This window comes from Stigmatopora nigra, chromosome 12, assembly GCF_051989575.1.
Source record: "Stigmatopora nigra isolate UIUO_SnigA chromosome 12, RoL_Snig_1.1, whole genome shotgun sequence".
NCBI lineage: Eukaryota > Metazoa > Chordata > Actinopteri > Syngnathiformes > Syngnathidae > Stigmatopora > Stigmatopora nigra.
In genome coordinates this window covers 8,535,771-8,548,463 of record NC_135519.1, presented here as the reverse complement: position 1 = coordinate 8,548,463, position 12,693 = coordinate 8,535,771, and the positions used below count along the sequence as shown (strand labels likewise).

The following is a 12,693-nucleotide window of genomic DNA, read 5'->3' as shown; positions in this document are numbered from 1 at the left end:
ACAAGGAATCAATAAAAAAAATGCTGTTATGGTCTACTCTTTGGTTGTGTACCATGCCAATTATGATGAATTATGAAGTATATGCAAGAGTTGTGCAATGGATTTACCTATAGGTAGAAATAGGCTTGCATGAGAAATATGGGTCAATTTTTATATAAATGAGTGGTTGATTAAATGCATGTGAGGCGTATTAGATTCAATTTTGGCAAGTGATGGTTTTATGAATACAGATTTGTTTTAGGTTTATTAATTTTATCAAGAATAAAAGAAAAATCCAAAAAATTTAATTTTTTGAATGATAGAATTATACATTTTTTTTATTATTATAATTTCTTTAGTGTTATTATTATTTTATTTTTACTTTTCAGTATTATTATATAAGTCAAAGGCACTCTAGAACTGTGAGGATGAATGTGGTTGGCTTTTCAGTTCAACCTGACTAAGTCTAAGCCAATTGGCGGTTCGTTGTGGGCGTGACGTCAGCGTGTTTACACGGAAATGTGCACTCGTCTTTACAGTTGCTTGTCAAACACGGTTTTAATCGCAAATTCCTTCCTTTAAAGCCATTAAAGGAATAAAGTGTATCAGTATGTACAGCGGTCTTCTGCCTAAAGGTTTAACAGAAGACGATCTTAGTCCGGATGATGAAGAAGAAGAGAGTGAATGTGTTGTCAAGACCCCTACGGTGATCGATGATAGAAATGAAACGACAAGTTGCCTGCCTGGCATTTCGCAGGAAATTTGGGAAGTACGTTTTATCTTATATCCAATTTAACGTGATCTATAGTTCATTGTGTATTGCTGTTCGTTTGTGTTGTGAATGCAACTGAGGATGACTTTGATGGCTTGCTTTTAACCCTTTCTGATGGATTTCCATCTTGCAGTAACAGTGATGCATGTTTGAAGCATCCCATTGATAAAAAAAATACTATGTAATGGATAAAAGCAAGCAGGATGCTGACAAAACTCATGGAATGATTGTGATCTGTGTTGAAGAAATTTAACGTGCTGCGAAAGAAGAAAGAAGAGACGATGATGACGAAAATGCCGAGGAAAAAGAGAAGAAAAAGACGACAAGACAAGAAAGGTTGGGATAGTTATATATCATAAACTATTTTTTTCCCCTCATAGTGGATCAGTTTGTTTTTTCAACCTTGCTTTTAACTTAACTTCAACATCAACCAGTGCATTTGTAATAAGGCGCTTATAAGGCTACCCCATTATACTTATACGACACATAATTATGGTTAATAACACAATTACAGTATTTAGATTTTGTAAGAGCTTGTTTGTTTCAGGTCGTTGACAACCATATTGATGGTCTGCTATCTGAGGAAATTTCGTATTTGTATATTTTGTATGCGATGCTGGCTTATATATGTTCTATAACTGTGTCTCTCATGTCACCTAACAGGAACGGAAGGCGAACAGCAACCAGAAACAAGGTATGGGATCCGACATTGGAAAATGAGTCGGGAGTTCTAAAAAGAGATTCCAAAATAAAATGCTAAAAAAGTGACATCATAAAATGTTCCAAAATCACATTCTGTAGACGGAAGTCTACCTAAACATTAAAAATGATGTCCAAATAAAGCATACTGGCATGAGAGAAGAGGGAGAATCCTCAATTAAGAGGCATCAGTATTGTCTCATTGGCTGCCATTAAAAGTGGTAGGCCCCAATGAAATTGGATGGGACTACTTGACCCAAAATGTGTGTGTTTTAATTACCAAAAGTAGTCACTTGCCCTACAAAGTGTTTACCGTAGTAGCTGTACTTCATATTTATTTGAATGAATACTGAATAATCATAATGAAGGGCCAGGAAAAGTCACAATTTTAACTCTAATTTCTGTCAGCAGGGAGCGTCAGGCGGAGTTGGAGAAGCACTGTGATGGACTTAAGCAATATTTTGGTGTAAATGATCGATTTCATCCCCCTGCATGTTCCAAACCCCCACCAAAGGTAATAAAACCCTCCGCCTTACATCTTATCTGCGGCTGAGGTTTAATATGGTGCCTGTCGTTGCTTTTGGTAACACTGTCACATCCTTTGTGATTCCATGCCACCATGTCCTTTCATTGTTTTATATGATATGACATCTGGATTAGAAAAATCCTCCCGGAAACTCAACCTGACATTGAGAAGAATATTAAGGATTATGTTCGGCTACATTTAGTGATAAGATTAGAGACACACTCCTTTCTTGTGTGGTTGAGATTAAAGTCAGATGTGGGCTTCTCCTTCTTCACTGTGCAAATCCTCATAAAACACCCAAATTTTGCTTAGCAAGAGAAACGGGAGCTTGAATGTAAAAATTATGATAGCTATAAAAAATGGCACCATTTCCTCCAGCATGTCTCACAAGTTGTGTATGTTAATATTCAAGTGAAACTGCAAATGAAGCTAAATGTAATGAGCGTTATAACTGACCTAGAGAATAAAGGCTGCTCTCATTTCAATTTGAAATGATTGTAGTAATTATTTGGGGTATATTCATATTTAATTCAATTGAGACCAGACTGATTTTGTTTCATTTTGATGGGCAAAACTATACAGCTGAGAAGATAAAGAGGTTGAATGAAACCTCAACTTTTTTACATCTGTATAATCATCCTCTCTTCATCCCTCAAATGCATTTTGTCAAATAATTAATGTCTTAGTTTAGCTTATGGCATAAAAAAACAACGGGACGTCACTGTAGGCAAATATTATTAATTTTAGAGCATTATTGAAAGTTGTGAATGTACTAGTTTCCTGATATTCATTTAGAAATATTAGAGTTCAGGTCCACAAATTTTTCCATCAGAGTAGACAAGTCTCTCGTATTTTATTTATTTTTGGCGCTGAAGAAATCTGGTGGTCTGCTTTCATAGATAGTCTCACCACAGCAGAACTGCCTTGCGATCACAAAGCTTCGCTTCGTCCCGTAATGGAAATTTGTAATTAAAGTGACATTTATGTTTGGTAATCTCCTGTAGCATTTTTTAAGATTTCCCCACTAATATCCAATCAAAAAGGTTTTCATTTGTAAGGAGGAGAAATCTACATATTTGTAGTAATGGCAAGCATATTAAAAATACGGCCCTGGGGACTTTTGAAGTTAGTCTTTGATTTCCCCACCACTGTACTCTTATTCCCCCCCACCCAAAAAGGCTGATTTTTTTTTCCTCTCCCCCCTCTTCATGTAGTCCGGCCTAGAAAAGAGCATAGAGAAGGCCATCGCTGAAGGGGACACTGCAAAGGCGGAGGAGATGAGCGACAGACTCGCCACTCGAGAGGTACATTGTGCTGATAAGAGATCTTTGGGGTGCTCGCGCTGTGACAAATCAGGCTAATGGATCCGTGGCCATTTCTGCCGCAAAGACATAGAAGGAACATAAACACACCCAGACAGCCACCATTCAGTCCTGCAGCCCTTTTCCATTGAGTTAATGGAAAGCCCTCCCCTTAGTTTTGAAGTGCTGCAGTTTTAAAGGACTTTTGGCTCTGCTTTTTAATGAAGGGAACATTGCTTTCAAGCCAATGCTTAAATAATTCCGCAGGTAGGAGTTTCATACCTTTGAAGTGTACATGTCCCCTAAATGCAGTGCCTGAAGTTTGTAATGTACCGTCTTGGTAGGCATCAAGGATCAAGTGGTTTGAAAGTAATTTAGCATAAGTGTATCCCCCACAAGTGTAATTGTATGTATAAAGGAACACAGAAGCCACAGTACTTTGCTTTAGGTTCCTTAAAATGAGAGTTCTTTGTTTCTTGATGTATTTTGCTGAAAGCAATTCAATATATGTTGACATCTGGCAATATTCATAGACATTTAACACTGGCAAGTAACTACGTTTTTTTTCTATCCAATGGCACAACTGTAGGATTTTCATTGATGGGGTAACGATGTGACATACATATATCATCACATGACAAGTATCGCCATTCTCAGTAACTATGGTGTGTTTTAGTTACATTAATATTAAAACTATAACCCAGATAATTATGTCCCATGTAGAATCCATTTACTAGCCGACAGTAAATTTGATTGTAAAATATTCCTTTGAGTGCTGTATCTTCTTCTAATGGCAAAGATACAACAATATATACGCTTTGAAAAATATGCATTTGTAACATTTTTTGTCCCCCGCCTCGTGCCCGAACGCAGCTGGGATAGGCTCCAGCACCCCCTGTGACCCTAGTGAGGATAAATCGGTTCAGAAAATAAAATAGCATGTCATCTGTTCATATATTCAGGAAATGTTCTAAAATTCTGGATCCTGTTAATATATAAACAGGTTTATTAATCGACTAATAGCAAGTGCTTTGACACTCACTCATACGGTACATTATATTCTTATTCAAAGCTTGTGCAAACTATACTAATTTGAAGAGGTTAAGAAAAGCAATTGTGACTGGCACCTGCACTGTAATTTCAAAAAGCCTCTTAGAGTGCTGGTGGATGCAAGCCGAGGTTCTTGCCTCTTTCTGCATTTTGCCAGAACGGTGATGGCACCTGACGGCATTCTGGCATCTTCTTGTTTTGCAGCCATCATTTTATTCCCATGAGGGGAGTAATGTGACCAGGCAGAAGTAATGTGCTTTGAACTAAACTGAAACTAAAAAAAAAGCCAGTCACCTTTGAACTAAAAAGCAATAGAAAACTGGTTCATATAAAGAGTAATGACAGGGATGCTTCATGCCAAAAGTCTATTCTGAAATACATTGTTATTGTGAATGCATATGCTCAGTGACAAATCTTTATAGAATCCATCGTACCTGGTCTGGCCAGAGGCTTCATAATTGAGTGGCTAATTTGGTAAAGAAGCTTAGAGTTTTAATTTGTTCTTGCTCATACAACATTGTGGCAGGCTTTACAGAAAATAAACCACTATGAACATATTTTCATAGCTAAAGACACTAAAGCATTATAGCAGCTGTGAAGAACTAAAGTGGCCTGCTTGTCCCTTCAGGCATTGTTTTGGAAAGAAAATGCTATGGTTTTAAGACTCATAGCCTTTTTGGTAATGATATTTATATATATTGTGGTTTCCATTTATATTCTACCTTTTTTTCATATCAATATTACCACTCTGCAGGGAAAGGTTGTTAAAGTTATTTTTAAGTGAAAACATGTTGATCAGTGCACACAAGCTATATACAATGACAAATGGTGTTTTAAAGAAGTAGTTAAATTCTCAAATATGAAGTAATCGCAACCCCTCTGAGTTACCAAACGATCACAAGTGCCCACATGGCTAAGCTCTAAGATGTATTTCTTTAAACCATGTCGTTTAAGTCTCTTCTCTCTTGAAGATGTCTGTTTTTTTTAAATTCATCATCGTAATACTGTTATTTTTTTTAAATATATTTCTTAGAAGCTATGAAAGACACAGGCTTGGTGGGGGGATTTTTTTTTCTTGAAATAAATCCATGTAGCCCAGTACTTTATATTTGAAGGTCCAAGTTCTTCAATTAAGCAGACAGGTTCTCCTTTTGATGAATGCACATGCTTTTACAATACTTATTATAAATTTCATAGGGGCTAATTAATTCTGTAATTAGCATAACATTTAGTGACTGACACATGGTGTAGCCCCGAGCTCCATCAGGAGATGTGATAGCGTCCAGAAACTAGCAATGGACAGATTGATTTTGCAGCTCTTTCAATTGAACGAAGCGGTGCAAAAATGTTGATAACAAATTGTAACTATAAAGCTACAGGGCCTCTTTCGAAAGTGAAGCTAACTCTGCAGAAGTATAAAATGACATGCATTTATTTGCTCTGCAAATGTATACTCTTCAGTGTAGGAAATGATTTTGACTACTTCAAAATGCCTACTAAACAAATAAACAAAAAGAAAATGTACTGTGGAAGAGAATGTATTAGTTTTAGGGGGTTTGTCCATTTTTGCGAGTCCAGGAATAAAAATACATATCAAATAAGACAAACCTGACTTTGAACTCAGCTATAGTTTTTCCTCTAATCAACTCCTTTGTTATTGTGTTTCATTCATCCTTAAGATGAATAATTACTCCATTTTTTTTCTATTTAAATAACAGTGCAAGTAAGGCCTTTTGAAATTGAGGCTGTCCTTTTTGTAGAGGAATTGGCTTTATTTTATGACAAAAGACTGTCACACTGCGTTAGAGTGTGGAGTCTCCCCGTAGCACTCATCTCAACTATTAGAGAAGCATTACCACTTCAAAACAGAAACTCTATTCATACTGCCACAATGGGGCATATTGGGTCCATTCCATGACTGCAGGAGGCAAAGGAATATGAAAATGAAAAGTTATATTAATTACACTGTCAGGAAGCCTATACCGAAGATCCTTTTTCTTGTGTATTTAAACCATTCACAACATATACAACTTTGATCACGTATAGTTGTTGGTCCTGAAGCGTAGTAATTTTAATCTTAAAATTAACAGATATACATTCGGTAAATTTAGTCACCTGCTTTTGACTGTGTTATAGTTAAAAAAAAACATAATGCAATGTTTTGGTTCTGTCAGCATGGTTTAATTCTCTGACATAATATCAAGAATACCGTTAGGTCTCCCATGCCCTGGGCTTCTCGCATGTATCCGGGCGATGCGCCAAGGTAGCAGTTGTGCCAGGGAGAAAGAAGATGCTAACCATTTATGATGTTTTTTTAAATGCAATTTGGTTGAGATAGTTCAGTCAGAGTTGAAACTGCTAAGTATATATATATGTTTTGGCAGTAAAGACTACTTTGTTTTGTGGCTTTTAACTGATTCACTGTTATTGACTTCAAATTCATTTGAAATGGGATAGATGCCATGAAGCATATTTCAATACCTTTGACGGTGATAGACCATGATCCGATTGCTGCCAACTGTCCCAGTCCGAATGGAAAGGACGTCCATTGCCGTCAGTTGCGATGAGTGAACTTTGGCCTTGAAAGCCACCCTGAATAAATGAAACAAAGGAACAGGCATTTTAACAGATTGACATAGCAGCTTACCTAAAACAAAGACCGAACTAAGGCGTTTTTGTGATATTAATTTCCCTCCCTCCCTCTTTTACACCTTTACTTTGCCCTGCCTGTGTTGTAATGAAGAAAAAAAAGTGCAGCGCATTAATAGAAGCTTGCCTTTATCAGATTTGGACTTTCTCCTCACCACCATGCGAGAATTAGTCTGGCTGTCCGTACGCAACCCCCCTCAGGCCACCGTGTGTAGAGTTTAGTGAAACTCTGTTCTTTGTTCTCTTTCCCTTCATCATAAGCAATTTATCAGCCAATGAACTTTTATTGTATCTCTGGATGACTCACATTAAATTTTCGCCCATTAATTTTGAAATGGATTTCAAAATTGGGCACAAAGCTTTTATCAAATGCCTGGGAATCTCATTTGGATTATTGTATTTCATTAATTACTTGATAGACAAAGCATACTTTTCATTGTAGATTTGTGTGCTGTTTAATTAATTAGCATGTTTTCTCTTTTAATTAAAGCCATTTTTAAATTGGAGCCCACAGCAAAACACATATATAATTTGTTTGTAATTATGCCTTAATTGGTGGTAGTAAAAGCTTAGCACCCATGGTTTCTTTTTTTTTCTCCCCCCCTTCACGATTGCCGTTTATTGCTAGTCACTCATTAATTAGACTGTTTTCTCTAATTAGCTTATAAAACTGTTGATGGCATATTATTCTAAGTGTGAGTTCAAAGCTTGCTAATAAGCCCACCCCACTCAGAAGAGGCAAGATAATGGGTTGTGCACAAGCAAGTGAACTTTTTTGTGTCTCTTCTGTTCCCTAATGATGACACGTCATGTGTATCTCAAATCAGATTAGTTGAAGAGAAAATTGAGACATTGCTTTTGGGCTGTGTCCTCTACGGAGTTCTTTTCCTTTTGCCTGCCATGTAATTGTGTTTGTCAAAGTGGTGGCAAGATTACTAAAGTTCTTCTGAGTCTGCTCACAGGGATGCGCCATGGGATTTTGCATTGTATCTGACATAATGCAGTATTTCACTTATTCATGCTTATATACTATACATTGTACAACACATTTATGTTAATATTGAGGAATTAATTTTAGTATTGCAACTTTTGGTTTACAAAGGCATGATGACTATAATATGGAACCACCAGAGCTTTTAAGAAAATCCTATCTGTCATCAATAAACCAATTAAAATGTGAAAAAGTAGCATTTTACAGTGTGAAAATTATGATATATTGTGTAATTGTATAATAGTACATATTCCTCCAGCACAGTGATACGGGTTATTGCTGAATTTAATAATGAAGCAGTTATCCATAGGCCCTATTTTGAAATGATCATTTCTACAACAACTTTAGAAAACATCAATGTCTTAATAGTGATTCAGTCCTGGCTAGCTGGTGGTCAGGGTGGAACCCTTCAGTGACCCACGGTTGCGATGTTCATTTAACGATTCAATTGATTTACTCTCACTTGGGTTTTATTCTTTCGGATTTGCAACTTATTGTATGCTTAGTTTATTCCACTCTGTTGGCTTGCATTTGGATGACAGAGGGTCTCTGTCTTCTCAAAGGCGATATGGGTGGTGTCCATTGATCTCTTGATCCTATGACCTTATCAATGTTGCTGCAACAAAACACGCTTTCTTTCCCGACTGCCCCAGTTTTAAGAAATTATGCTGAAATAACACACACACACACTCTTTAAATCTGATATTCATTCTTTTTTTTTATATAGCGCTTTTTTCCAAGGTTGACTAAGGCCACATTATTTAGGCATTAAGGTAGTGTGATAAGGGAATTAGGCTGGTCATTAATCGTTTACACGTCAAATGCAGCGGAGCAGCTCGGGGAGGTGATTTAGTGAGGCAAAGCCATATAGCCCTTGTTAATCCACCTCTCACACGTTTTAATTGGAAGAGTCTTCCTGGATTGGAAATTTATGAATGGCTTTAAAGCAATTTTGGCCTTAAAGCCATCATTTATTTGATATTGTTAAAGGAAGCTTTAACACTATCCACATGGAGAGACATTTTTCATCTTTAATTGAGGTGTTGAATTTTAAAGCTTTTTGATTAGACCTGTTTTGGAAACCGTGGGTTGTATTCTTTTAGTTGTAAAATACTCAATGCTGCTGGCAGCTATGTTGTATTTTTTCGGTGTTAAAATCACATTGGGGTCCCATGTTCTCATCTCCATTTGAATCTCCATGACAACCTAAACTTGAATGAATACAAACTATTGACTTAACCCTCGTCGTGGCCTTACGCTGCAGTGGCGGCGTTGAGTACAATGATGTTTTTTTTTCTTTATTTGGATTCAAATCTACGAAAGGTCAGAGTATTAATCCTCAGAATAAACCTTATTTTTAACAGGGCTATGCACAGGACACGCAAGAGAGGGAAACTACAGAACAGGAGCATGATTATTACAGCCACTTAATCGTACATTAATATGTACGGCAGTGGAAAGAACTGACTCTTAGGGCCACATAAACATAGACTAAATGAGGCTTCTTGTCTCATGCCTTTGTCCTAGCTTTGTACTTCCATTCTTATTTGCACCAGCTTTTGCTGTGAGAGGATTTGGCACTAAGATGCAAGGGGTGGGGGAGGCAAAAAAAAAACATATCCTGAAAAGTGGATCAAAAAGTAAATGAAAAATAATGTCATATTACAGAAAACATGAGAGGCTAATTTGTGCCGACTTTTTGCTAATTTTGTTCTCGCCACAGAAAGAGGAGCCGTCACCTGCTCGGCGCCACAGCGCTGACAGTGCCAGTGATCCATGAAATAAGCTGCCGCTGGCTTTGTTCAGATAAGAATGAACAAATCTGCACAATGTACTGCTCTCGGAATCTCATTTTCATACTTGCATGCAGGCTGAGGGAAATAAGCTGTTTGCAGGCTTGATTAATCAGACATTTGAGGGGTTTTTTTTTGTTTCTTTGATCTCTTCTGTCTCCTAGGTAACTTGGTTGACATTATTAATGTTGAGCCTTAGCTAAGACAATTACAATACGAAAGTGATTAAAAAAGGGGGAATTGTAAACCTTTGTTTAAAAAAAATTATGAACTAAGGTATGAAAGTGTGGTTTAATTTTCATTTTACAATATTTGAGAACCTTTCAAATAGCCCAAAAGGAGAGCAGATGTAGAAAAAAATATGCTGCCTCTAAACAAACCCATTTAACATCATGATGTTTCATAGAACTCAATTTTAAATCGTAACTCGAAGAAGAAAAATAGGTCGATCTCGACAATCAGCTATGACATATTTAATTGACTATATTTATAAAATGAAGATGCAGACGGACTGATTTGACAGCTTTTGAACAGTCCATCAACAATTCAATGTTTATGGTTTTTAAGTAGATTTTTGCACTCCAGCTGAGTTAAACAAAGCTAAATACATAACAAAGAAAATCAAATGTATTACATGCTGAAATTTAAAAAAAAATCGCCTCCTAACTACTGTAAAAAATTGTAATACAACATTTTTATGAACGTGCGTGTGAATATTATCTCACCAATGAATCACTATTCAGAAAAATCGACACCAGTCCAACAAAGAGCAAGAAAAAGCCCTAGTGTGCTATCATCTGCTTTCACTTCTTGTGCAAAGGCACACTTAGTTTTCCGTTGTAAGGTTTGGAAGAGTAGAAAACATGATTTGGAGAATTTTAAAATGGCAAAGGACTGTCACCATATGTACCCTCCAGGTTATACAGGCTTTTTTTCCTTTTTCCCCCCTTTTTTTTGACAAATCTTGTAGTGGCGGTAAAGATGAATGCCTTAAGGGCCTTGCCACAGCTCGGCACTTGCAGTCAGCCGGAGCCCTTATCTTAAATCCAAGCAAAGTACCATTAATCTTTTTGAAAGACCTTTATGGCTTTTAATGTATCCCAAATTAGAACATTTTACACCCTTGGTTCCTGAAATATAGTGATAAAAAGCCTTTAGAGTTTAATTTTTCCTGCCTGCTCGCTCTGACCTGCTTAATCCCAGCATGCATTAGGCGATATTTTAGTTTCAGTCTTTCTAATAAAGTTTATCCCACTTAATTATAATTGAAACATTTTTTTTCCCCCTACCAGGCCCTTTTTCCCCAAAGTGTCGCAGTGGTGGCACATTTCTTCATTACTGAAGACTTTCTTCCCCTTTGATTGTACTGTGAATATTAGAGAGAATTACCCCAACAACGTTTGGTGAATTTGTTGTTTATCAAAGTTTGCTTGCCTCTGCTTGAATAATAAACCTATCTCAGGAGTGACAGAGGAGGCAGGATTTAGCCTTTGTTTCTGTGTGACTGGGGTTATTGGGATTATTCTGCTTCACAATACCCTCGTGTCTTCCCTGGGATTTGAATGTTTGCCTCTTGCTGTCACGGTCCTTCTCTTCTCCAGTATTTTGCCTCTAGTATTCCAAACAGAAAAGTCGCTACTTGTGATGATTGAGATACATATTTTTTCTCATTATTTATTTTGAACTGCTTTTCTTGACAAGCAGAGACATCGAACAATAGTGACTCATTAAGCTATTGTTTTGTATGAAAAGAAAAATATCTATTGAAATGGACACCTCTTATGTAAGCATTAGCGGGCTCATAATGAATTCTTTCAACTTTTTCATTTTCGTTCATTTAAAGTGTGCTCCTGCCGATGTGCATTCAAACACTGTTTATTTTGCCAAAATCGTGGCATTTTTCTACAGTGTTTCATATAAAGTCTTCAAATGCTTGAGCATTGGGAAACCTGATTCTATATACTGCATAAATGCTGAGTGGAGGAGGCACCAGAGACCAGTCAGACAGATGTTATTTTATGCCTCAGACTGATTTCCATTCTCTAACGGGCTTCTCCTCTGTCTCTAAATAGTTGGCTGTGAAAATCGTCGGAGCCACTGATTGCCGTGACTTCTTGCAGCACAAACAGGAAGAGGACGCTTTGAGGGCAGCGAAGAAAAGGAAGAGGCAAATAGCTTGGGGGTACGAAATCTCCATCTTTATGTTTGTGTCTGCTATCCAATCTTGCATTTAGTCAAGTACAGTTAAGACGAAGGTGTTGACGACTGGGGACTTTTGAGTCATTAGTAATTTTTAGATGCAAGTCGACAGTTTGAATGAATATGTCAAGTTTTCGGTAATGGACTGTTTTTATTTTTTTCTCCTTTCTTCTTTTGGCAGGTTCGAGGCAAAAAAGCGCTGGGAAACCAAAAGCAACATGGGCTTCATGTGAGCAAGATCTCAGGGAGAAAGATGTTTTTTTTTTATGTTAATTGAATAAAACTCAGTTTCTTATGGGAAACTGATATGGTTTAGTTTGATGTTTTTTGCATAGTTAAAAGCCTCAAGAGTGTGTGAGCTGAGGGCGGAATAGAAAATCCGTCTGAAAGCAGGAAAAAAAATGGGACATTTAAATTAATTCCCTAGGCGTCCATTGAAAGTCTGCATTGTGTTAGTTTTCCATTACATTTCAGTGATTTGAGCGTTCTGGCCTTCAAATTAAATCTGCTGTACATTACTGGATGATGCGTTTATTTATTGCTGTAAAGTGGGTTAATCATGGAGGCGCTCCTTTCTTCTCCCCGGGAAGAGAAAGGAAAGATTAGGTCCCTAATGCAATGTACAGGATAATGTGCGATAGGATTTGTGGGAAGAAAATGAAATTTGCTTTCTGTAAGTTGTTGTTAGCTAACATAAACTGCAAGTTGAGAGAACGGCTGACTGTGTGTGTGTG

General features: G+C 37.1%; 1 protein-coding gene and 1 long non-coding RNA gene across 3 annotated transcripts in view; one reads left to right on the top strand and one right to left on the bottom strand.

The window, feature by feature from the left end:
* The first annotated feature begins 438 nt into the window (after positions 1-438).
* Positions 439-12,482, top strand: fam204a (family with sequence similarity 204 member A). 2 transcript variants are annotated; one of them, XM_077729601.1, is made up of 7 exons: positions 439-748; positions 997-1,087; positions 1,415-1,445; positions 1,859-1,964; positions 3,191-3,280; positions 11,833-11,942; positions 12,141-12,482. In XM_077729601.1, the coding sequence occupies exons 1-7, from the start codon at positions 590-592 to the stop codon at positions 12,190-12,192; spliced, it is 639 nt and encodes a 212-aa protein (XP_077585727.1). In that variant the 5' UTR covers positions 439-589; the 3' UTR covers positions 12,193-12,482. The 2 variants fall into 2 exon arrangements, with proteins under 2 accessions (XP_077585727.1, XP_077585728.1); XM_077729602.1 differs by having other exon boundaries at positions 445-748; positions 1,862-1,964.
* LOC144205310 (uncharacterized) overlaps positions 6,308-12,693 on the bottom strand; it is a 39,454-nt gene continuing 33,068 nt past the window's right edge. The window contains exon 6 of the long non-coding RNA XR_013328057.1: positions 6,308-6,919. This is a non-coding gene — a long non-coding RNA (uncharacterized LOC144205310). The remainder of the gene's footprint in view (positions 6,920-12,693) is intronic.

What these genes read in the sequence shown, in the direction of transcription:
- fam204a (XM_077729601.1), top strand. Translation starts at nt 590, where the DNA reads ATGTACAGCGGTCTTCTGCCTAAAGGTTTAACAGAAGACGATCTTAGT. An exon ending in GTTCCAAACCCCCACCAAAG is followed by an intron (nt 1,965 to 3,190) that starts GTAATAAAACCC and finishes CTCTTCATGTAG; the next exon opens with TCCGGCCTAGAAAAGAGCAT. An exon ending in ACAGACTCGCCACTCGAGAG is followed by an intron (nt 3,281 to 11,832) that starts GTACATTGTGCT and finishes GTCTCTAAATAG; the next exon opens with TTGGCTGTGAAAATCGTCGG.